This window comes from Apodemus sylvaticus, chromosome 7, assembly GCF_947179515.1.
Source record: "Apodemus sylvaticus chromosome 7, mApoSyl1.1, whole genome shotgun sequence".
NCBI classification, from domain to species: domain Eukaryota; kingdom Metazoa; phylum Chordata; class Mammalia; order Rodentia; family Muridae; genus Apodemus; species Apodemus sylvaticus.
The window spans coordinates 53,346,060-53,373,463 of record NC_067478.1 but is presented as its reverse complement, the minus strand read 5'-3'; the positions used below and the strand labels follow the sequence as shown (position 1 = coordinate 53,373,463).

At 37.7% G+C, this 27,404-nt stretch overlaps 1 protein-coding gene across 2 annotated transcripts in view; it reads left to right on the top strand.

The window, feature by feature from the left end:
• The first annotated feature begins 311 nt into the window (after positions 1-311).
• The window catches only part of Bmp5 (bone morphogenetic protein 5), a 146,312-nt gene continuing 119,219 nt past the window's right edge, over positions 312-27,404 (top strand). For both annotated transcript variants that reach the window (XM_052189424.1, XM_052189423.1), the window contains exon 1: positions 312-801. In XM_052189424.1, coding sequence (XP_052045384.1) covers positions 312-801 — 490 coding nt within the window. The remainder of the gene's footprint in view (positions 802-27,404) is intronic.

The window sequence follows — 27,404 nt, the reverse complement described above, 5'->3', positions numbered from 1 at the left end:
GTTATTTGATCAAATAATTTTGGCCAGCTTTTGCTACATCAACACCGCAAAAGTTCTTAACAACTGTGGATAATTAGAAATCTGAATTTCAGCTTTCTTAGAAATAACTACTCTTGACGTGTTCTAAAATATTTAAAGCAGAAGAAAATGGACTGAGGGTGCTGTGTTCAGAAATATCACTGTCATGAAGAATAGGTAAATTTGTTTTTACAGCTACTGGCGAAGTGTACCTCCAAGGATCCTGGATTATTATTATTTTTTCCAAGTGGACAAGAAGGATTTAAAATACCGACTTTTGCTTTTGTACCAAAATGCATTGGACTGTATTTTTACTTAGGGGTATTGTGGGCTTCCTCTGGAGCGGCTGGGTTCAAGTGGGTTATGCAAAAGGAGGCTTGGGAGACAATCATGTTCACTCCAGTTTTATTTATAGAAGACTACGGAACCATGAAAGACGGGAAATACAGAGGGAAATTCTCTCTATTTTGGGTTTGCCTCACAGACCGAGGCCCTTCTCACCAGGGAAGCAGGCGTCTTCTGCACCCCTCTTTATGCTGGATCTGTACAATGCCATGGCTAGCGAAGAAAATCCTGAGGAGTCGGAATATTTGGTGAGGGTATCCCTGGCTGGGGAGGCCAGAGAGACGAGAAAGGGATACCCAGCCTCTCCCAATGGGTATGCGCATCGTCTACACCTACCTCCAAGGATTCCTCTGACTACCCAGAGCCCACCTCTTGCCAGCCTACATGATACCAACTTTCTGAATGATGCTGACATGGTCATGAGTTTTGTCAACTTAGGTATGTTGCTCCTTTATTTGTTCATCTGTGTTATTATAAAAAGGAAGTTTTTCTAATGTTAAAGTAGTCTCTTGGTAGGTGGCCATGTTTATATATTCATTCTATAAAATTCCCTTTCATAGCTTCTGTTTAATTTTTCACATAGATATATGATTTTGTTTTATGCTACAGAGTCACATATATTTAACATGGAAAGCTAAAATTAAACAGTCACAATTTGGATAGAATTTGGTCCTTTGAGAGCTTATTAAAATTTAATTTAAAGATGGGCATAAAAGGCAATCCTGTAAAAAGGGAAAATAGCAATGCTTTGGGCAAAAGGGAAAAAAGAAAGAAACGAAAAAAAGCAAGAAACAGTGTTTATGTGTGGCAAAATAAAACTAACTTTCCAAACCATTTTTTTGTTACTGATTTAAAGAGCATATGAATACATATTTATATGCTACTTAAAAATTCTCATCTAGGGGAAAAAATCTCTAAATGAAATTAACCAAGATCAAATGAATTGTAAAATATTAACCATCAAGGAACTTCAGTGAAAAAAATAGTTTAGAAAAGAAGTTTCAGTCTCACATTCCTTAAGTGTAATGATTAAAATATAATCATATCTAATTGATGTTTGACATAGGCAAGATAAATATAAAACTTGATTTGATGGTATTATTTATCTATACCAAATTCTCCTTTGAGATAAAAAATTAGTTTATAATTCCTAAAAATATCAACAAAGATAATGGGGAATAAGCCTTAAAATTGTATTTCATTCAGTACTGGTGTTTTATGGTAATTTTTAAACACCGTCAATCTCAAATTGAAGATCCCTACCCAGTATTCCCTCTCACAAGAATATTAAATAGCTTATCTACTTAAAAATGATTTTACAAGGGCTGTTTTTTAACTTAAAGCACTTTAGTATAAACTAAAGATGAATTGACTATCTTTAGATGTTTAATGAAAGTAACATTAAACATGATTTAGTTTTAAGACTTAAAATTTAACCAACAATTTCAATAAACTTTAAAGAATCAAGAACTTTAAAAAGTAAAACCTTTAAAAATTTTTGTTGGAAATGCAATCTGGGTTGACTTTAAGATATTTTACTCTATGCCTAGCAAAATATCCTTGCATACTATCTCAAAGGAAATACTTTTTGAGAAGTCAGATAGCAGCCAGTCTTGGTGACATGTGGTCAGGTTTGTAATGTATATTTCTTAATATGCTGTGGTCATTTACTCTCGGGAACCCTGAACACAGGAGAAGGAAGGGGCTTACTAAATCATATGCTTTGTGTTACCAGGGACAAAACTCTTAGCACTGAGTTTAGAAAGTCATTGTCTACTGCACATCAGGTGCTCTGCAGGTCTTCCGCATGACATTTCCTTTTGTATATATAATTAGCAGGCTTTGTGAGAGCTTTCAAATAAAACTTAGTTTTAAATTGGTTTGATTGTTTCTTCTTAGTGTAAGGGGCACAAGAATATTCCTCACAGTACATTTTACTCTGTATCTTTTTTTCAGTCAAGCACATGAATGTCAGGAGAACAGCCTTCATTCAGCATAACTAAATGCAAAGCACAAAAAAAACACTATGTTTAGATGTAAACATCTTACATGGACTTAGACCATGTGAGCATCTAAATAGAAAGCAAAATCCATTGTTTTACCTTTAAATTAGTTTAGTGATTTGCTCACTTTAGAGAAACAAATCTAAAAGGTTAGACCAACTTTACTTATGAGTTTATGTCATCTAAAATGTGACAAAAGAGAATTTATGACTAAAGAAATAACAGCTCAGACATTTATCTATCTTAATAATGTATTCCATTAAACCGATTCTTTTGTTTATTTGTAATAGTTATTTTTTATTTAAAAAATTATTAGTTTCTTGAAGTTGCATGCCATTATTTTCTATAAATATAGATAAAGTAAGAAAACAAACAGAAAAGAATTTATCCAATGATTTCTAGAACCCTGCTTTACCATTAAGTAATATTTCTTCTTTTAAATTACTGACACTTACTTCTGTTTGTAATAATATGATGACACAGCTCTTTACAAGCTCATTACTTTTATCTACATATGATTATTTATTTTATTCTTGGGAAATAATATTAGATTTAAATTTCAGAAACTTTCCTTATTTTGATCCTGCTCAAACAGGTGGTTAGTGATGTTTTCCTCAATAAGAAATCATATGTTTTTTCCTTATTAGTAATCCCTAGCTAAAGATCTCCTGAGACATTACTACAAAGTGAATTCCGATCCTGAATGAGTTTCTTGTAGTTGTGTTGAAGGAAAACTGAGAGCTACAACTTTATCACTCTTAGACCCTGGCTACTCAAATAACCAAACGTTACAGCCAATCACTGCTTAGTATAGAACTCACTTCTGTGTTTCTTCCATGCATATGACAAAGCACACTTGGAAAGGTAAATGTGTAATATCACTGTAAACTCAACAAACCCTCTCCTGCTTCCCATGTACTAACATTAGCTAGCACATGTTACCTGCAACTGTGTCTCACACTGTTGTGGAGCTCAAGAGCAATTCTTTTTTTTTTAATATCTCAAAAAATGTCTATGTTATGGAGACCAAGGCCAAATGAGTGCAATGAGGAGTGGTAGGGGTGTGTTTGGAGGATGGCACCTGGGTGTGTAAGTATGTGGACAGCATCTGTAACATGTCTCATAGTTCATTTAACTTAATCCAGATTCAGAATAATACCTAACAGAATATTCAGTTTTAAATATTCTTGTGAATTAGTTTTGTGTTCAACAGTGAAAAATATTATAATCTAGGAGAAGACAAAAACGAAAGGCAAGTAACAGGACTTGGGCTGTGTAGGCATCTACATCTAAAGCAAACTTGTTAGTTTTACCTTTAAATTATTTTAGTAACTTGTTCACTTTATAGAAACAAATCTAAATGGTTTGATCACATTTTTTTTTTGTTAAAGTAAGAGACTTATAAGCTAATCCCCTACTCTCAAATTGTTGAATATCAGTCAAACTTTTTGTTGAATTTGAGGAACAAAATATTATCTTTCTGGTAATTTTTTTGCTTTTTATATCTCTTTTTTTCTAAATGTTTACTTGGTTTATGTATGAAGCACTTAAGCAAATGAATAGATTGTGCACTTAATATTTTAGTGCAATTCCAGTCACAAAGATATGGCTGTAGGATATAAAAATTATAAAACAACATTTTAACGAATTATTTAATGATACTAAATGATACAACACTAAATATTTCAGAGCAAACCACAAAAATGGGAAGCTTGTGTTATTTATTGCCTACACATATTTTTCTGAAAGTATTTATTAGTTTGTTAGTTGTGTTTATTAGTTGTTTTTGGCTCACTGATGCATTGATTTCAATTGCTTTTATATTTTAAGAATATATACTAATGTGTTAATATAAAGCATATAGGTGTAATATTTTCATGATTTACAACATGTTTAGCATGTTAGATATGAAAGGAAAAGTACAGGGAGCAATAACTTAAGGCTCCCTTAGTAAAATCAAGAAACTGTCCTGATCTGAAAAATATGCTTATGTCCCATTTACATTATTTCTGCTTTTAGCTAGTTCAAGTGCTCAGTGGAGGGGAACTTATACAGAAACATATATAAAGGTGCTATCTAAGGCACGGGGTCTCTGCAACAGAGTTATTAACAGGTGTAGTGTAAACACATCCATAAACCTACAAAAGATTTTAATGTAAACGATGGGTCGAGAGAAAAGATGATTTGAAACCAATGTAGTGCTTATCTATGGATTATATCTGAAGCAAGAGATATCAATATTGGGCCAAACACCATTCTTTAAATTGTTTTCTCTGTTTAAAGGAAATAATTATTGCTAAAGACAAAACCATTTCCCTGTTCACCAATGATCATTCTCATTTATAACCAAGATGACTAGATTATGGTTCTTAAAGCTACTTGATTGCTGGATGACTGGTGCAGCTGCTGGAGGGAGATTACTATGAACATAGTTTAATAAAAAAAAATTATATCTTAATGGTCGCCTACCAAATAGTCAGTTTCAAAAGTTTAATGACAAGTTACTGTGGACTTAGGAAGGAATGGTCATATAGACAGGAGGGGTTGGAAAAGCTCCAAGCACTACCTCTAGCTCCTTGCTCTCTCCCTGTCTATAATTACACACCCTTTCCTCTCCCCTACCCCAGCTCCAACACTTAACTCTCCCCTTTTTTAGTTCTCTAGTTCTGGAGCCCCGAGGCTCTCTTGGCATGCAGTCTTTACTGCTCCCACCCTTCCTGTGATTTGCCTTTGGTCCTACTTTCTTTGTAAGTAAAGGCTTAGATTAGTTGAAAATCAATTAGTTCCAGTTTGAGAGTCTAGGTATGGCCTCCTGTTTTCTCAGTAGTTGAGAAGGAAAAGGTAATGATGTGTTGGTCACAGCCTCCACCCACAGGGGGAGAGCACCCCAGGGCATTAGAATCCTGACTTTTGCTGTCCCCTGCAATGGTTTTTCCCACACCCCACCCCTCCCCGCCTCCTTTTCTACTCTATTTGAAGCTCCCTTTGACAAGACTTAATTGGTGTTTTGGACCTTACTATTCTTAAAGATAATTAAAATTTTAAAGGAAAAGAATTAAAAGGAAGCAAAAGGTTGGAAAGACTACAGTACTGAAGAAAACTAGTTCAGTATTCAATTCCCATACAACTTTTCTTTATATTATCCTTATTTAAGACTAATGCCACTAATATTAAAAAAAAATTCCTTTATTAAATTCTCAAGAGGTGATAATGAGCTAGATTAAGGCGATGTAGATAAGGCTGATAAAGAAAATGCTTTTAGAAAAGTACCAAAAAAAGACAGTGAATGAGTAATTATTCAAAGCTGGTCTTTGAGATGTACAGGTGGAAAATGTGCTGGGAAATCCTCCGTCTGCCTCACGCTGGCACAGCAGCTGATTTAGCATCCCAACCACATTAGCTCTAGCAAAAAGTCCTTTCATCCTTCTGCATTAAAATACTGACTTGGGGAAAAGAAAAGTATATGTCTCTGTATACGTGCCCAAGGAACGCACAGATCAGCTACTATGTGCAGTCATAAATAATGTAGTAGCTTGGCTTAAAAAAAAAAAGAAAAAAAACAACAACAAAAAAACCAAGCCACAGGTCAAAGGAAGAGGCTTCCCTAACAGACAGGGGCTGAGATCTCAGAGCCACTCACAGGACTGGAGGGAAACAATGAACCCCTTGTTCTAAGTAGTATTTATGAGGTCTCCTTTGCACCTTCAGTTCATATTTTACAAGCTAGGCTGCAGGGGTTTCCCCCTTTGCTCATCTCTTAAAATAATACCCGTGACTAAGATATCCTTTAAGGACACCAGCTAGCCTTGTCAGCCAGCTCATCCATTTGGAGGGGAAAGGGGCTTGTTTTCATTTTGTTCTGACATTGGGAAGTTTAAGGTTCAGCTCACAAAGCTTGACAGCAAGATAAAAATGATGGCTATTTTTAATCTACCTCCCCACCCCAGAAATGTTTAAATCATCCACATAAACAAATATTCTTTGTAATTTGTGTGTTTGTATATTCAAACAGTGGTGGATGGATTAAAAAAAGAAAGAAAATATGTTGGTGTATAAAGTGTTTAAAATGTTAGGGAAAGATATTTGTAGATTAATAAGAGTGATGTTTAGTACTTTTGGAAGAAAAGAACTGAACAATGACACTATCTCCAAGGAGACTGCATTATTCTCTGCTCTGTAGACACATAGCTAAATAATAAATAGTATGTGATGCTTAGATGACAAAGTCATGTGGGATTTACAACAGTACTACGGCAGTTAATGTAAGAACCTGCAATTCTGTAATTTCTAAGGCATCAGTGCCCATGTCTTCAGGATATGTCCTTTCATCTTTCATTTTATAAGCAGTGTGATATTAAAGTCCTCTTAATGCAGGAAATAATTCTGTGTTTTAGAAACGAATGAATATAATTAAAGTATATCTTAGATATTATGTTTATTTAGTTACTAGAACTGAGTGTTAACTTCTTAATGTAGAATAGACATTCTAGAGTTACACACACACACACACACACACACACACACACACACACACACCATTTTGGCAGTTGCCACCAAGTCTGACAAGCTGAGTTCCATCCCTGAAATCCACATGGGAGAAAGGGAGAAATGACTACTTTAATTTGTCCCCTGACCACCACATGCTGTGGCACACATGCACAAACTAACACCTATACACACCCAAATAAACAAGTATTATATATACATAAGTGAATGTATACCTTAAGAAATTCATGATCAAGTTCTGTACCATATTTGGGTTCTATTTGGATGTCTCCGAACAAGAAGAACATTACATTTTGTAACTTTTATAAAATCATTCAGTCATGAACACTGGTGTTATTTTAAGAGAATTTCAGTGTCGGTCATTTGGTGTGCACAGGTTTATTTGGCGGTTGTGACTCTGTCCTTAGCCGTTCTGTATAGGACACACGGTTCTTTCAGAATAGCTATCAATGGCAGGTTGCTGTTCTTAAGGTTCATTTGTGAATTAAAGTTAACTGCTGTCTTTACTATGATTCCATCATGGAGGTACATACATGGCTTTGAGGAAGCTAGACTACTTCATCCGGAATCCAGTGTTTAAACTGGCAGGCAGTGTAACCTTGTACAAGTTGGTTGAGTTCTCTGTGGCTCTGTTCCTGTCACAGGCTGTCAAAGAATGAAATGAATTACTGTGTATATAGCTTCAAGTACAGTGTTTAAAAGACATTAAGGCATGGAAAAGCATCTGGGATTGTTATTTGGGTTGCATTTGTGTTCAGCATTTATAGCATATTTATAAAAGTGGCTACAATATCTGTGAATACCAGTGTGGGATAAAACTGTGAGCCCTTTGCAGGGGTAATGCTCTCCCCAACCTCACCCCTTCCCACCCACAGTAGTCTGGAGAGATGGCCCAGAGGTCATGAGATTGGGATAACTGGTTGACCTGACCCTACTGGTTGTAGCACTTGGGAGAGTGGGCCCTACACCTGGAAGGTGAAGGCACAGGTGAGACAGCCTCAGTGATGGGAGAGCAGGAGAGCTGGTCCAACCTGTTGCCAGTTTCTGCACTTGGGGGAGTGGACCCTGCCTTGACAGCAGCATAATGGAGCTGGCTCTGGAGGTGTGGGTGCAGGCCAGAGGGCATGAGGGCAGGAGAGGTGACCCTGCCTCCTGCAGATGGCAGGATTAAGTGTCTTAGCCAGAGTTTGCCCTGGTGGGGGGGGGCAGATGTGGGAGAGCTGGTGGGCTGAGCAGCTTAGCTACATCCCAGGCCCAGATCCAGTTTGTCCACCCCAAAACCTACATCGTCTGTGAACTATTGGGGCTTTTCTGTGAAAGGGCCAGTTTTGCTGATCCAAAGCTGCAGGATCTCCATGACACAGGACAACAACAGGAAAAACAGGAGGAGTCCTGGTGAGGATCCAGGATTTGACGGTGTCACAGAAGTCAGAGATCTCAAAAGAGATCAGTGACTCATTCCAATGAATATTTGTGAGTGAAGATGCGTCAACAGACTGTATACTGTGGGACACACTGTGACATACTGCAGCTTCCACACCGAGATGTTTTCTATTTTTTGTTTATTTATTTATTTTTTTGTCTTTTATTGTCTCTTGGGGGGAAGTTAAAAGGGTGGAGGGTGAATACGAGGGGATAGGGAGACGAGTGGGACTGGAGAGCATGATATGAAATTCACAGAATCAATAAAAAGTTAAAAATGAAACCAAGCAAAACCAATAAGCAAACCAACCATCCAAACAAAGCCTGGGCTAAAAATGCCTAGCAATTCAAAGATGGTGCCAGAGAAAGATGAGACAAAAGACAAGGTCCTACTAGTTTTGGGCCTATCTTCTCTACCCTCAGTACACTGGCTCTGAATGTGGCATTTATTTACCAGTGTTAGCAGTAAGAACCACACCCTATCTATCCCTGTCTTACCCCAGTATTTGTCCAGAGTCCCAGAGGAAAGAGGAAACACTCGTAAGCTGAATCATTTTTGAGGAAAATGTGATTAATATTTATATTGTTGTAGTCAGATTGCCTCAACAAAATGTAGGTGACAGTTCAGTAGCCCAGCATAGTGGAGGGCTTTTCATTACCCTTAGGCACGAGATAAAAATTGTTACCAGAATCTCTCAGGATAGATATATGGGAAAGGGACCTTGAAAAGAATTGTAGCCTTGGCAACCAGATGCCACCTAGCCAACCCTCAGATGTTCAGCAGGGAAGAAAAGCAAACAATGAATTCTTAGACTGGGTTTTTGGCCATGTTTCCCATCTATGCTCCTCAGCGAGAGTCATAGAACCCATTGGCAGCCGCTGAAATCCTTGTGATGCAGAGGGAAGAGCTGGAAATCGTGGAAAAGAACCACTCTTGAGGTACAAACTAGAGATGTTGGACATAAACGAATGAACAAAGAATTGGACGCTTGCTTGGTCCGTCAGCTTCTAGAAATACTCTACTTTTAGTATAAGTTACTCACACACTTGTTGAATTTTTTATTAGTATAGAATTTAAAGGGAGGATCATATTTTTTTCTTGAGAGAAAATTATTTCAGGAGTTGAAAACAAACTGGTGAAAGCAACCATCCCATGCGGAGGGGCGGGAGGAAATAAGATCTGTAAATTGTATATAGTCTGCCGATTTCAGCATTAAAGCTATGGCAGAACAAACTGAGTTCTTAAAAAGGATGAAACAAACACAGAGAATCACCCAAAAACTGCTAAAGAAAGAGAAATAGCAACGTTAGAAAGAGCCTTTGGTACCTAGGCAGCAGCTTGAGCAGGGAGCACACCAGAGAGCCAGCAGTTGGGGTGGGGGGGGCGGTAAAAGGATGGAGAACATCATGGTTTCCTTTAAAGATTTACCTTAAGCTGCTATTTTAAAATGATTCATGTCTGCACATTAGTGTTTGGATTCTGAGTGCAATCATATAATATTCTCACATGCAACATTCACATTCCACAATTAATGTTGCAAGAAAACATAATGTTATGGTAAGGTAAATTGGGATTATTGTCTTTCTTGCTTGCTACCTCTGTTCTCCCTAGGTAGAATTTTTCTGAGTCACAGAAGCAGAATTTAGTAGAACAGCAGGAATTTCAGTTATTTGTGTCTCATAAATAACCAACCCCTGAGGCTTGAGGCCAAAACCACCTTCCTCTTCTTCAATCGTGAGGAAATACTCACTAGAATGCTCACTCCCAGTAGTTCAGGTTTGCCTTCAAATTTATTAGGTATTATTATTTTACCTCTTAAATTTTTATATTTTGTTTCTTAAAAAAAGACACATTTACTTTTATTGTATTTTATGTGTGTTTTGTGTGTCTGTGTACTTTGTGCGTGGGGTGCCCCAGGAAACCATTAGACAGAGTCAGAAACTCTGCAACTGGAATTCCAGATGATCTTTAGCTTCCATGTGGGGGCCGGGAACTAAGCCTGGGACTTATGCAGGGGCAACAAATGCTTTTAAACACTGAGCCATCTATCTGCCCATGCCCAAATTTTATATTTTTCTTTCATTATTAAGTGTGCAGCAATGGACAGTTCAACTTGAACTTTAATGCAAATAACTGTGTCAATATACTGGATACAAGTAGGCAGAAAGGAAAACGTGCTCATTACGTGGGTCAACACTCCTTCGTGCACTCTGAGCTGAGGGAGGAGGGACTACTTCATCCCCTTTTAAGTGTGATGACCTTGCAGAGATTCTTAGTCTACCAGCTTTGTCTCTGAAAACTGCATATCTTTGAGCACACCATTTCATTTTATTATGACTGTTTTACTTTAACCTTTTAAAGTAGAGATCATAGGAGAAATTGCAACTTGGACTTAATTAAGTACTGCCCCAGGACTGTGAACCTACGTGAGGTAGTCAGTGAATATTCTCTACTGCTGCTCCTACTGGAACAGATTTTAAGGCATCTAAGGTTAACAGAGATTCACAGTCCATTAGGCTTTGGTGAGTTGATGCGTCAGGAACAATGTGAAAGATGTACGTAACTTTTCCTGTATTCAGATAAAACCAAAAACGAAGCCTCAGGTTTCATTGATGGCCTTCGTCTTGAACTGTGAGGGCTTGGTGTGCAGTGTAGACATCGGCCCATGTGTTTGAGCATGGGCTCCCCAGCAGCTGGTTCTGTTTTGGGGGTGTGGATAGTTCAGATGGGATTGACTGGAGGAAGAGTCTTGATGAAGATGGATGAGGGAAGATGATTATTCCAGTCATTTGTCAACAAAGACTCTCAGCTTCCTAATTGGGGCTACAGAAGAAGTTGCCACTTCTGCCACTCTGCAACCAGGAAGCCACCTGCTCTCATGCTGTCCTTACCATGATTGAACAACTGTCACTCAAATCAAGAATCAAGATAAGCCTTCTTCTCATTCACTGTTTCTGACAACGTGCTTGGGTACAATAATTTAAGACTAACCAACAGCACCCCTGTGCTCTGGAAGCATGGCTGATGAAGTCAGCCTCAAACTCCTTCAGGAGACCTACTGTGCATTCCCTTTTGAGGCCAACAGACATGGGTTCTATGATAAACTTCTGATAGGTGCTTTTCACATTACACTTGTCAGATTCATGGGGCTATCGTATGATTGTAGTTTTAGCGCAGAGATTATGAAGTAAGGGAAAGAGAGCCAAAGCTATACATTTTCATGACTGAAGGAAAATAGACATTCTGCAAATGGTCCTTTGAAGAAGGGAAACATTGGCAGTTTTTAATGTATGTTTTCCTAAGCCAATTTGTTTTTGATCTTGAGTTTTTAATCTTATGATGAGATTTTGAGGGAACAGACTCTTGACTTTCAAGAAGGAAAGCCACTGTGCTCAAATAATCATGAAACCCTGGAGGGTTTTGTGTTGCCTGTAATTCAGAATAAGTTTGAATTTCTACTTTCTCATTCAGATGATTCTCAGTGCCAATTGTATCCTTAATGCAAATTTGCTCTGTTTAGAATTCAGCAATAAATTTTGTGACTTTGTTAAATTATTTGTTTGGACTAATTTCTCCCCCTAGATAACAGCTAAGTCTTTGGTATTTTGTTTAAGTTACAATAACTAGTATAATATTTAAAACAGGTTGAGAATTTATGAGCTTGATTCCAAATTATCCCAAAGGCTAATCATGCAGTAGATATAACTTAGATCATAATATTTATATTGATTCTCAATATTTTTTTAGTACATTCAGGGAGAAAATATAGATTTGATAAAAATCCAAGAGACAACTAAAAATAACCATTCCTGGCTTTTAATACATTTCTTAAAAATACAGAGTAAGACTATATATTCAACTTACAGATAATTTTTTTCTCTTCCACATTAAATGCTTAAATAAATCCATCATTAAGTAAAACAAAACATACCAGCAAACCTGTAAAAGAGTGTTTTTTAACCTCTTGTACATAAAGAAAATATTTTTCAAAATATTACTATATAAGTAATGTTACTGACTATATAAGTACGTTACCTTGAACTAAACCCAAAGAAGCCTTTAGTGCAAAGAGCAGGAAGCAGTGGAGGCACCATGCTGCAGCAGAGTTTATGGCACTATCAGAGAGCTGTGCAGCTCCAGCACTGTAGTACTCTGGAGGTTTGGTCCATGCTAAAGCAGATTTACATCTCACGGTGGATGCTAACTGTACATTCCAGAGACGTACAGTTCAGATACTCAAAAGAACATTGGTCTTTTCAAAATGGAGATGTTTATGTCTTGACCTTTGTTTCTTTGTTTCTTGTTTAGTCATATTTGATTAAGCTTTTTTAAAACCTACTTTTTATTGTTAACTAAATTATGATCATTGTTGGTTTTGTTGCTTTTTACCATGAATGTGATACAGTTTCAGTTTATAATGAGTCAGTAGAAATACATTTCAGAACTTGTTAAAAAAAAGGCAATTCCAAGATTAGATTTGAGGATCTCTTCCTTGTACTCTCTTGAATATGGTCATGCTATTGGACATTGGACAGTACTTACTAGTTAATAGTTGAAAAAAGCTGACTAGTATTCTGTGACTGTCCTACTTTTTACTACCAGAATGTTGAATGTTATTGAGGAACAAAATAGAGCAAATTACTTTAAGTGTTATTATTTTAATATGTACATATATATATTTATTTATCCATGTGTTTGTGTGTGTGTATTTTCTTTTTCCTCAAGTGGGACCTGGGAGCCAGACTCATATAATCACACTTAGTAGCAAAGGTTTATATATTTAGCCATATCATGCCTCAAATTGTATGGTTTTGACACAATAATTCACACTACAAAATACCAGACTATCAAAGTGAAATGACAGAAGTAGAACTTAAGATTTTTAACAGTTTCTGCTCTATCAGTGTCTTCAAGACATAGCATGTGTTCCTTGCCTTGAGCTACAAGACTGATGGTGAGAATTTGAAGTGTTAAGTCATTTGTTGCAGATCATACGTTATAATAGGACCTGCTAGACTGAGAGCTCCTACTGTTCACTGCCTATGTTAATGCTATTGGAATGGCTGTTATAGGCATATTGCTTTACCTCTGTGACATTCCATGTGTTTTCCAATGGTATTGTTTATTGGATATGGAATGTTGTCAACACATAAATAGAGGACATAAAACATTAAAATACAATGTAAAATGTTTTAGAACAAAATGTCTTTAATAATGAATTTACTGGTCTTCTTGAAGTATATCTCTTACAGAAGTTTGAGTAAGGGATGATGTGGCTATACCCTCCTGAAGGAAGCAGCTGGTCACGAGGCAGAATAAAGTAAGCACTCTGTAGCCACCAAGGGTACCAGTCTTTGTGCCATGCTCTACAACTTGCCAGTTACAAAGAGTGGAACTATGAGTTATCTGTGGTGTTGATTCTGACATTTAAGAGACAAACCTGGCGTGAACAAGGAGTAACATTTGGCAAAACAGGAAACAGCTAGGATGTCAGAGTTGCAAACAGTAAATCGGCCTTGAAGGGCTGGCTGGAGATTGTAAGGACGGAATAAATCAGTTAGAAGCTGGAAGGGTCCCACTGAGTTGACTGGTACAGAAGGCCACACAGGAAGAGCTGCTCTGCAGCTAAAGATCCCTATGGTATTTCAGCTTCTCTGATCCAGACTGACTGGTGAATCCCATGGGAAACCTGTTGGAGGGGAAGCTGAGGGATGTATGACAAAGGCTGTCTATAAATTAGGAAATTACTGTTTGTATAGAAACAGACAGGCTTGGTCTCACGCACTAGTTGTGGCTGGAACTCTGTGTTCCGCATAACACTGACAACTCTACACTTGCTACATAGCTCTTGATTTGTTGTTGTTATAGAGTGAATGCCATTAATACACAGAGTGGAGTGGGTTAACTCAGCTAGTTTATTATCTCTGTGCTGTATAAATACTAAGTTCATTGTCTTTTCCTGTCCCTCACATATTTTGTTAACTAAAGGCTGAGATTTAGGGTAGTTAATTTATTTCCTAAAGAAAATATTTCAGACATAAAAATACATTCCAAAAAATAAAATAAACAAATTTATTTTTTGTGAAAGTTCAGTTGTCTGAATTAATAAACAATTATTTGGATTAATAAAAATGGAAAATAGGGAAATTACACCCTCCAAAATAGTCACAAATGATATAAAATATCTTGGTGTGACTCTAATCAAGCAAGTGAAAGATCTGTACTACATGAACTTTAAGTCTCTGAAGAAAGAAATCAAAGAAGGCCTCAGAAGATGCAAAGATCTCCCATGCTCATGGATTGGTGGCATAAAATTAGTAAAAATGGCCATCTTACCAAAAACAATTAACAGATTCAATGAAATCCCCAATGGAGGATCTGGAGGGTTGTCTGGAGGAGCTGAAGGGGCATATAGCCCCATGGGAAAAACAATGACTTCGGACACCCAGACACCCAAGACTCCCAGGGACTGAATCATCAACCAAGGGGTATACATTGTTCCAGCCAAAAATGTGGCAGAGGAATGCCTTGTTGGGCATCAGTGGGAGGAGTGGTCTTTGGTCAGGTAAAGGCTCAATAGAGGCCACAACAAAGGGAAACAGATGGGGGGGAAGTTGGGGGGGGGAGAGATGAGACTGTGTTGGGTAGAGGGGCATATACATGGAGGCAGGGAGAGGGAGGAGGGGTAGGGAATCGTTGGGGAGGGGTCTTTTGGGAGGGGGAAATTGGGAAAGGTTTTACCATTGGCAATGTAAATGAAGAAGATACTCAATTAAAAAAAAAAAAGAAATCCCCTATCAAAATTCCAACTCAGTTCTTCACACAGAAAGAGCAATTTGTACATTCATTTGGAATAACAAAAAATTCACCATAGTGAAAACTATTCTCAACAATAAGAGAAATTCTGGGGGAATCACCTTTCTTGACCTGCAACTGTACAACAGGGCAATGGTGATAAAAACTATATGGTGTTTGTACAGAGACAGACAGGTAAACCAATAGAATTGAAGATCCAGACATAAATACATTCAGTTATGGTCACCTGATCTTTGACACAGAAGCCCAAACCATCCAGTGAAAAAAAGACAGCATATTCAACAAATGGTACTGACTCATGTGGCAGTCACCTTGTAGAAGAATCCAAATTTATCCACTCTTATCTCCTTGTACAAAGCTCAAGTCCAAGTAGATAAATGACCTCCACATAAAACCAGATATGCTGACTCTAATAGAAGAAAAATTGGAAAAAAGCCTCAAACACATCAGCACAGGGGAAAATTTCCAGAAGAGAACACAAGTGGCTCAGGCTCTAAGATCAACTGTTGACAAATGGGACCTCATAAACTTAAAAAGCTTCTGTAAGGCAAAGGACACTGTCAATAGGACAAAAAAGCAACATACAGATTGGGAAAAGATCTTTACCAAGCCTACATCTAATAGAGGGCTAATATCCAATATATATGAAGAACTCAAGAAGAACCAAGAACTCAGTGAACCAAATAACCTTATTAAAAAGTGGGATACAGAGCTAAACAAAGAATTTTCAACTGAGGAATCTCAAATGTCTGAGAAGCACCTAAAGAAATGTTCAACATCCTTAGTCATTAGGGAAATGCAAATAAAAACCACCCTGAGATTCCACCTCACACAAGTCAGAGGCATAAGGCAAGATTTAGAGAAAGAAGAACATTCCTCCATTGCTGGTAGCATTGCAAGCTGACACAACCACTCTGAAAAATCAATCTGGCAGTTCCTCACAAAACTGGAGATATTTCTATCTCAAAATGGAACAATACTATTCCTGGGCATATACCCAAAAGATGTTTCAATATGTATTAAGGACATATGCTCCAGTATGTTCATAGAAGTCTTATTTATAATAGCTAGAAACAACCCAGATGTCCCCCAATGGAAGAATGGATACAGAAATTGTGGTACATTTATACAATGGAGTACAACTCAGTTTTTAAAAACAATGACTTCATCAAAATTGCTGGCAAATGGATGGAACTAAAAAATATTATCCCAAGTGACATAACCCAGTCACAAAATAATACACATGGTATGTACTCACTGATAAGTAGACATTAGCCCAAAAGCTCACAATACTCATGATATAATTCCCAGACCATATGAAGCTTAAGAAGAAGGAAGACGAAAGTATGGATGTTTCGATCTTACTTAGAAGGGGGCACAAAATAATCATGGGAAGTAGAGAGGGAGAGAGATCTGGAAGGGAGAGAACCACAGAGGGGACAGGATTAGGTATGTGAAGAGACAGGAGACACATATATAGGGTCTCCTTGGAGGATGGGGAACTGGGGGTAGCCACTAGAAAGTCCCAGATGCTAGAGATCCAAGAGATTCCCAGAATCCAAAGGAGATAACATTAGCCGAAATACCCAACAAAGGGGAGAAAGAACATGTAGATAGAGACCATATCCAGTAGATAGGCATTACCCCAAGATGAGGGATGGGACCACCCACCAATCTCAAAAATTTTAACCCAGAATTGTTACTATTTAAAGGAAATTCAGGGACAAAGAGTAGAGCAGAGACTGATGGAAAGACATCTATAGACCTCCCCACCTAAGAATCCATCCAATCTGCGACACCAAACCCAGATACTATTGCTGTTGTCAAAAAGTGCTTGCTGACAGGAGCCTGACAGAGCTGTCCCCTGAGAGCCTCTGCTAGCTCCTGACCAATACAGAGGGATATAATCCTAGCCAAACATTGGACTGAGCCCAGGGACCCCAATAGGGACCCCAACAGGTAGAGTTAGAGAAAGGACTGAAGGAGCTGAAGGAGATTGCAACCCGTAGTAAGAACAATATCAACTAACTGAACTCCCCCCTCCCCAAGTGCTCCGAGGGACTAAACTACCTACCAAAGAGTATTAATGGAGGGACCCATGCTCCAGGTATATGTGTAACAGAGGATTGCCTTATCTGGGGAGATTCTTGGTCCTGTGGAGGCTCCCAATATAGGAAGATGCTAGGGCAACAAGGTGGGAATGGGTAGTTGGTTGGAGGGGTACCCACATAGAGGAACGGGGGAGGGGTGATGTGATGGGTGTTTTGCGGAGTAGAAACTGGGAGGAGGTATAACACTTGAAATGTAAACAAATAAAACAACCTATATATATGTAAAAAAATATTTTCCCAAACAAAGTGCTAGAATAAAGAGAATTTACTCATTTGCCCTTAATTCTAATTAGCAAGAAGGGGGAATACAAAATGTGAGGTGTAGTTGTTAATTCATCAACATTTTAAAAAATGATCAACTTTTAACTAAATGTCTGAGAACTAGATGAATAATCTCTTCTTTTAAATGTATGCCAGGAGAATTTTGGTGGAGAGCCTGTGATCACTTTACTAAACAGTATAATCCCTAGCTACATCCTAAATGTCATCTGTACACCATCACAGCAGTGTAGCTCCCATCCCTTGTCAAAGAAGCTTTGATTCTTTGAAATTCTTTTTTAAATAACAAAATAAGATAAAATAAAATAAAATAAAAAAGCACAACTCAAAACATCAGACTAGGACAAAGCAAACAGGAAGAAAAGAGCTCAAGTGAAGGTACAAGAAGCAGACCTTCTAATTCACATGTTCAGGGATCCGATAAAGATTATGGAAGCCATAATATATATGCAGAGGACCCGTGAGGGTACAAAAGGAAAGAAAAATATAAATAAAATAAAAATAGAAATAAAAGATAAGATAAATTGAAAAATAAGCGCCATGGCATGGCGGTATGAGACAAGGAATTGCCAAGGATGCTCTTGCTGAGTGCGTTTGCTGGTCATCTATTGCTGGGCATGCAGCCTACCTTTAAGAGTAGTTTGTTTCCTCATTGAGACTCCCTTGTAGGAAACTGTTTTTCTCTGCAAGTGACTATCAATTGTAGATAGCTTCTGGGTTGGAGATGAAGGCATGCGTCTCCTTCCTTCAGCTCTAGGATCACAACTGGTACAGACCCATGCAGGGCCTGTGCATTATGCCTCAGTCTCTGTGAGTTCTTATATGCATGGATCATGTTGGCATAGCGGATGGTATCCTCCATTCTCTCTGGAGGTCTTTCACTCTTCCTGCTTCCTTTTTCTTCAGGAATCTCTGAGCCTCGAGGGGAGAGATTTGATGGAGACATCCTATTTAGGGCTGAGTGTTCCAAGGTCTTTCACTTTCTGCATATTGTACCAAAGATGGTAACTTACAGAGGTGAAGGCTCTATGTAGGCTCCAGGCCAACTTCTCCATGTTCAATGAGTTGTGTAAGTACTGTCTCCGGCAATGCGGTCTTGTTGTCTGTGAAGAGCAACCTGTAGTACTGGCAACAGCATGGGTTGTTTAGGGGTTCCCTTTGGCCAACAATTCAATCAGATGTAACCCAGTCTCAGTACTGGAAGCTTCATTTGGTGACAAGAAATGTTCAGTTTGGCCTGTGTCTTCCACATTATTTGGTGACTTCATTTAGATCTCTTCATTTATGTATATTTTAAGGAGCTTCTACTGTACAACCCCTCAACCCCTCAAGTGGCCCTTAGTTTTGTCTCCTCCTGTATTCCCTCCTTGCTTCCCCTCTTCTCTTCCCCTCTCTACTTGATCCTCCCATTCCAACCCCCTTCCCACATCCATCCATAACTATGAATTCTATTTTCCTTTCTTTGGGAGATCTATCTGTCTTCCCCACTCTCAGTCCCTTATTCTATACCTAACCTCTGTAGTTCTATGTAATTTAGCGTGGTTATCATAAACTTCACAGCTAATATCTACTTATAAGTGGATACATAACATGTTTGTATTTCTGGGTTGCCTTACTCAGGATGATTTTTTTCTAGTTCCATCCATTTGCCTGTGAATTTCATTATTTTAATGCCTGGGTAACACTGCATTGTGTAAATATACTATACTTTCTTTATCTATTGTTCTGCTGAGGGACATCTAAGTTGTTTCCAGTTTCTAGCTATTATGAATTTAGAAACAACGTGCATGGCTGAGTAGTGTCTCTGTGCTAAGATAAGGCATTTTTTTGGGAATGTGACCAAGAGTGGTATAGCTAGATCTTGGATAGAGCTATTCCCATCATCCCGAGGAAACATCACATTGATTTCCATGGTTTCTGTACAGGTTTTCACGCTCACCAGCAATGGATGAGTGTTCCCTTTATTTCGCGTCCTTCTCCTCACAAGCATGAGCTGTCTGTCATTTTTTTTTAAATCAATCTTTGCCATTCTGATGGGTGTGAGATGAAAATCTCAAAAGGAGTTTCGATTTGCATTTCTCTGATGACTCAGGATGTTGAGCATGTAAGTGTTTCTCAGTCATCTGAGTTTCCTCTTTTGAGAAGTCTTTGTTTATATTTGAACCCCACGATGTAATAGGATTATTTGTTTTCTTATTATCTAGTTTCTGGAGTTCTTTATATCGTTGGCATATTAGCCCTTTATCAGATGTGTAGTTGATAAAGTCTTTCCCCATTCTGTAGGTTGCTGCTTTGACTGAATGACAGTGCCCTTTGGTGTGCAACAGATTGTCAGTTTCATGAGGTCTCATTTATTAATTGTTGATCTTAGCGCCTGTGCTAAAGGTATTTTGTTCAGAAAGTCGTCCTGTGCCAATAAATTCAAAGCTATTTTTCACTTTCTCTTCTACCACGTTCAGTGTATCTGGTTTTATGTTGAAGCCTTTGATCCACTTGGACTTGACTTTTGTATAGGATTAAAAGTATGGGTCTATTTTCATTTTTATAGGTGAAGTCATCCAGCTTGACCTGAATTATTTGTTGGAATATTTTTTATAGCATCCTTATTTAAAAATAGGTATTTATATAGGATTTATGTCTGGATTTTCAATTTGATTTGATTGATTAATATATCTGTTTTTGTGCCAGTGTCATGCTGTTATTATTACTATATCTCTGAAGTATAACTTGAAATCTGGAATAGTGATACCTCTGACAGTTCTTTGACTATTGAGAATTGTTTTAGCTCTCCTGGGTATTTAGTTTGCAGATTATGCAAAAAATTGTCCTTTCATGACCTATGAAAAATTGTGCTGGAATTTTGATGAGGATTGCACTGAATATATACATTTATTTAGGTAGGATGGCTATTTTTGATATGTTATGGGTGCTGGGAACCGAACTCAGGACTTCAGCAAAAATAGCATGTACCTTTCTCTCTCTCTCTTTTTATTTTTTTATTGGATATTTTCTTTATTTGCATTTCAAATATTATCCCCTTTCCTGGTCCCCTGCAAACTCTCTATCTCATCCTACCTCCCTTGCTTCTATGAGGGTATTTCCCTACCTACCACCCACTTCTGTTTCCCCGCCCTCAAATTCCCCTGCACTGGGGCTCACAGGACCTAGGGCCTCTCCTTCCATCGATGTCTGATAAGGCTATCCTCTGCTACATATGCAGCTGGAGCCATGGGTTCCTCCATGTGTACTCCTTGGTTACTGGTTTAGTCCTTGGGAGCTCTGGGGGGTCTGGTTGGTTGATATTATTGTTCTTTCTATGGGGTTGCAAACCCCTTCAGCTCCTTCAGTGCTTTCTCTAACTCCTCCATTGGGGACACCATTGGGAACCCTGTGCTCAGTCCAATGGTTGGCTGTGAGCACTCACCTCTGCATTTGTCAGGCTCTGACAGAGCCTCTCAAGAGACAGCTATATCAAGCTCCTGTCAGCATGCACTTCTTGGTATCTACAATAGTGTCTGGGTTTGGTGATTGTATATGGGATGTATTCCCAGGTAGGACAGTCTTTGGATGGCCTTTCCTTCAGTCTCTGATTCATACTTTGTCTCTGTATTTGCTTCTGTGAGTATTTTGTTCCCCTTTCTAAGAAGGACCAAAGCACCCACACTCTGGTCTTCCTTCTTGAGCTACATGTGGTCTGTGAATTGTATCTTGGGTAGTCCTAGCATTTGGGCTAATATCCACTTATCAGTGAGTACAAACCATGTGCATTATTTTATGATTGGGTTACCTCACTCAGGATATTTTCTAGTTCCATCCATTTGCCTAAGAATTTCATGAATCCATTGTTTTAATAGCTGAGTAGTACTCCATTGTGCAAATGTACCATATTTTCTGTATCCATTCCTTTGTTGAAAGCCATCTGGGTTCTTTCCACCTTATGGCTATTATAAATAAGGCAGGTACAAAGATAATGGAGGATGTGTCCTTGTTATATGTTGGAGCATCTTCTGGGTATATGCCCAGGAGTGGTGTAGCTGGGTCCTCAGGGTAGTACTATGTCCAATTTTCTGAGGAACTGACAAACTGATTTCCAAAGTGGTTGTACTAGTTTGCAATCCCACCAACAGTGGAGGAATGTTCCTCTTTTTTCACATCCTCACTAGCATCTCCTGTCCCCTGAGTTTTTGATCTTAGCCATTCTGACTGTTGTAAGGTGGAATCTCAGGGCTGTTTTGATTTACATTGCCCTGATGACTTAGGATGCTGAACATTTCTTTAGGTGCTTCTCAGCCATTTGGTATTCCTCAGTTGAGAATTCTTTGTTTAGCTCTGTACCCCATTTTTAATAGGGTTATTTGATTATCTAGAGTCTAACTTCTTAAGTTCTTTGTATATATTGGATATTAGTCCTCTATTGGATGTAGGATTGGTAAATAATTTTCCCCAATTTGTTGGTTGCCGTTTTGTCCTATTGACAGTGTTCTTTGCCTTACAGAAGCTTTGCCATTTTATAAGGTCCCATTTGTTGACTCTTGATCTCAGAGCATAAGCCATTGATATTCTATTCAGTAAATTTTCCCCTATGTCCATGTGTTCAAGACTCCTCCACACCTTTTTTTCTATAAGTTTCAGTGTATCTGGTTTTATGTGGAGGCCCTTGGTCCACTTGGACTTGAGCTTTGTACAAGGAGATTAGAATGGGTCCACTTGTACTCTTCTACATGCTGACCTCCAGTTGAACCAGCACCATTTGTTGAAAATACTGTCTTTTTTCCCCACTGGAGGTTTTAGCTCCTTTGTCAAAGATCAAGTGACCATAGGTGTGTGGGTTCGTTTCTGGGTCTTCAATTCTATTCCATTGGTTTTCATGGGATTACCTCAAGTTTCTTTTCATTAGCATATACAGTGGTGCCATCTCTCTGGTCCCTGGTTTTTTTCCTTAAATTGCTTCTAGAATCATTCAAGTTTTTAACATTTGAAAATATGCCATTAAAATAACTTCTCTAAAAAATTTATTTTTTTATTGGTATATTTTTTATTTACATTTCAAATGATTTATCCTTTTCTGGGTCCCCACTCCCCATAAGTCCTATAAGCCCTCTTCCCTCCCCCTGTTCCTCCATCTACCCCTTCCTACTTCCAACTTCTCTAAAAAATTTATAATGATAATTTTTATTTTTGATTATAATTTCATAATTATTTAGAATTTTGTGACTTATTCATATTACTGGTTGATTTGGTATAAATGACTAATATAATGCTTATTACAAAAAAAGGTATGACTGCACTTAAAATTTTTAGTATCCATTGTGTCACTGTGGTGTATTGTGAGCTTCCATACTGTGTCACTGTGGTGTATTATGAGCTTTCACATTGTACTACTGTGCTGTACTGTGAGCTTACGCATTGTGTCATTATGGTGTATTGTGAGCTTACACATTGTCATTATGGTGTATTGTGAGCTTACACATTGTGTCACCATGCTGTATTGTGAGCTTCCACAGAATCCAATGTTCATTAGAAGAAAAATGATAAAAATGTACCAACTGGCAATTTTTGAACTTGTATCAACACATTTGTTTTTACTGGAAGAGATGTTTTATCACTGACATTGTCCAGAGTTTTTGAGGCATGATAATGGTAAAAGCAGAGTGAATATAATTGCTTGTATTCTTGTTTTTAAATTCTCAACAGAAAACAGACCTCTTTCCTGGACCGAGAGTGGCTCCTAGGCTAACCTCTACCTATAATGATCTTAGTAGAAACATAATGGCATTCAGTAAAACTTAAAATTGATTAGGAGGTGGGGGAGGGGGAGATGAGATACCATAAATTAGCAGTGGTATTTATTTATCTTTAATCTTTGAGATTGTAATTTGATTGGAACATTTCTCCTTTCCCTTTTTTCTCTCTAAACCCTCCATTGTTCCCCTTCCTGTTCTTCTTCAAGTTCAAGGCCTTTTTTGGTCATTGCTGTTGTTGCTAATTGCTATCGCATGCCCATACAAGAATATGTATATATGTTCCTAACTATAACAATAACAGACATTTTAATAATAAGAGTGTGTCTGATAAAACATTTATTTTGAAATTAGAATAAAATTCATAGCTGGAAGAAGATGGCATTTATTAATCTCAATACAAATCTTAATGCAGACTTCTGTAAAACTATAGTCTTACAATGCCATTGCAGCATATGCTGTGTAGGTGTTGGGTATAACAGGGTATTCATGAAGCAGGGTGGTCAGGAAAGAAATACTAGCACATACAGTAACTACTGTGCAATACGTCATGCTTACAACTAACGGTAATTAAGTATTTAATTAATATTAAAATGAATCATGTTTGTTTTAGAATGTTCACTAGGGTAAGTATGGGTTGTAAACAGAAATGGTAAAGTTTTATTAGTAGGTTAGATTGGACTAGATCATTACTAAACAATTTTTTCCCCAAGAAAAAGGAAACATTAAAAGGCCAAGGCCAAGTACTGATTTGATTAAAAATATGTGGAGGATACTTTTAGTTATGTTTGGTGGCTCAATCTTATAATTTTGGGCTTTGAATGTTAAAGGGAAAAGAATCAAGTCCAGTGATTTCTTTATTTTTGGTATTATGTAAGTTCTACATGTTTTTGCATGCTTTCTTTTTACAATTCTGTTTTCTTTTTACCAAGCACACAGCATGCTTTCTGAGTTGGAGTTATTTCTATATAGTGAAGGTAGCTAAAAGTATAAATGAAAACAAGTTTTGAAACTGTCAAACTGTTAAATAATTGATACATAAGAATGCATAGCTTTTTTGGTTTGTTTATGACATTAGTGACAGGCATTCAAAGTTGAGTTACAACTAATCTTTGAGTTTCAATAATCAGTAAAATTACTATGAATTATTTAACTGCATTATAGATTCATGCATACAAGATATCTTTGTAATGAAATGTACTTCCTAAAGCCTAAAGTTTTAGAAGGCTGTCCATTCTTCTGACTTCTGTAGGAAACACTGCAGGCTTCTCTGTTTTTTAAGGCCCCGGCATTCCCTAGAGTAGTCCAGTGGCCCTGCTGCTCTTCTTTCCAGTGATGCTGAGGTGGCATCTGTGCTGACATTTCCCTGTGCACCACTTCCTGACCTGCCCCCCCCCCCCCCCCCCCCCCGTGAAGAAAATGACCCTACTGGGCCGCCAGCTCTGCCTACTGCTCCTTCCGGCCTCTTGCTTACAACATTTAACCAACTCTCCCCTGTCCCCACATATATCTATAAATCTATATATCTATATATCTATATATACACATCTCTATATCTATCTATCTATCTATCTATCTATCTATCTATCTATCTATCTGGTGTATGTCTGTCCTAAGACATGCTAGAAGCTTTTTTGTTTGATTTTTGCCTTGTTTTATTTTTATAAGTAGTATCTGTTATAAAAGATAAACATCCCCCAAAAGAAACAGCACAAAGACCTGTTTGGATGCTTAGGATGGGGGAAAGGAAAATTAAGAAAAAAATCAAGACAAAAACAACAAAACAAACAAACAACAGCAACAAAACAACGTTCCCTTTCCTTATTCCATTGAAATAACAAAGAAAGTAAGCAAAACACAGTAGTAAAATTGCATGACATGGTACCCTGGCTGTAAAGTTTGTACTTTACATTTCCATCATTTTGTACAGAAAGAAGGGACAGGGAATTTCTTCTGAGAAGTACATCTTTTATCATAAAGTTAAAACAAATTTGGATATAACTATGAATTTTCAGATTAGATACATATTTAATGTGTGGGATATATATATACATATATATACATACACACACATACATATATGTGTGTGTGTATGTGTGTGTATACATATATATATACATACATACACACACATACATATATGTGTGTGTGTGTGTGTGTGTGTGTGTGTGTATACACCATGGGAAGCCCTGTAATGTAATTTGACCATGAGAAACTTGCAGTTTGGACAAATCAGTATTATACAATAGTGGGATGAAAGCTATTCATTGAGTATTATATTTGTCAAATTAAATATTAATATAACATTCAAGATATAATATACTCATATAACATATAATATACAATTGTATTCTATCAGAGTATTTTTCTCAGAGAGAGAGAGACAGAGACACACACACACACACACACACAGAGAGAGAGAGAGAGAGAGAGAAAGAGATAGAGAGAGAATGAATACATATTTGATGAAGAGATTTCTAGGCTAGCAGATGATACCTGGCATTTGAATCCCAATCATTTTGAATCAGAAAGAATAAATGCTTTTTAAAGATAAATACAAAGTTCTACTCCAGTTCAAGATAAAAAATAGCCCTAACAGTCCTTGAAAAGTAGTGTATGCAGAAGGTTAAATGTTTGACTGCACATTCAAGAAGAGATATATTTTGCCAGAAATGTAACTTAAGTTTCAGGCTTTGTCAATGTGTAGATTATCAAGAGTAGATGGAAATAGTTCTGTTTTCCTGGGTTCAAAGAAAGATCTGAAATTATTTCCACTTGCTTTTAGTTCCCATGATTTAAAGTATGTGTAGAGAAAGTAAGTTAATAGGGACCGAATGAATGCAGATTGTGAATCTGTTCCAAATCATTTAATTGGTTTAGGAGCACTTGATGGAAGCCTTTCAAAGGTTTTCCATCATTAGAAACATACATTCAAGCTCCTTACTAGGTTGAACGAGTGACCAAGACCCTAGGCAGCACTCTTGTCTTTTGTCCTTACTCTGTTGATGGGTCACAGCTCCAAGTGTGCTCACTGACATATTCTTCAGGAAGCCAAACACTCTCCTTCCTTGGAACCTATGTGCTTGCAGTTCTCATTGCCTAAGAAGTGTAGTCTCCTCTCACTTGATTAGACCACCATTACGTCAGAGAGATGCTGCTTCATCACCTTACCTGAAACAGCACTCACATCACTCTATGCCTTTTTACAGCTCTGTATGTGTATACGTGTGTACATGTACAGAGGAGGGCACCAACCAACATGCAGTATGTATGTTCATTCCCTATTCACTGCTGTAACTGTAGTTTTCTACAGGAGACTATGATTTCTGTAATGGTAATTCACTGCTGTGTTCCCAATCCCCAAAACTGTGCCTTACACTCAGTAAGGTTCATGATAGATAAATATCGAATGGATAAATAATTTACCTTTTAACTTAGAAAAGGGAAAATGTAGGAGTGATAATTGCTGTATCAAAATATTTGATTTGTTATTGTATGGATGTGCAGCTGGGCATTCTTCAGAATACTGTCAGGTTACTGACAGTATCATTTGGGTTTGAGGTGAAATGAATACACAGGTGATTTTCACTCTTCAACTGACTCCTTCAAGCAGTTACTGATTTTTGGGGTACAATTTAAAGGGACCAACAGTTGGTCTATATGAACTTAAAGGATGATCTAATCATGTGTGTTTTTGTTTAATGATTGGAAAGAAAAGGAATACAACAGCGTGTGTGTATGTGTGTGTGTGTGCATTAGTTCTTTTATAATTTTGCACAGTTGTTTAGTCATATTTATCCCTCCCCAACTCTTTCCATTTCCACATCTCCTTCTATACTCACATAACCATGTTTGTTCTCTCTTTCTCCCTCTCCCCCCCTCCAAGTCAAATTTGTGTTGTTCATTTATTCTTGAATGTGTGGCTTTCTACTGGCCCATGGTCAATATACAAATGGCTATATTCTTAGAGAAAACTTACTCTCTTTCCACTATCTGCCAATAGCTCTTTGACCAGTAGTGAGATTCTACTAGCTCTCCTATTAGGGGTTGGTCTCCGCAACTGCTCTCACATGCTGAGACTTGGTCTGACTCTAGCTTTCAAGGTGCCTGTCCATGCTGTTGCAACTGCTGTGAGTTCCCATGTGCAGCTGTTCTGTTGTGT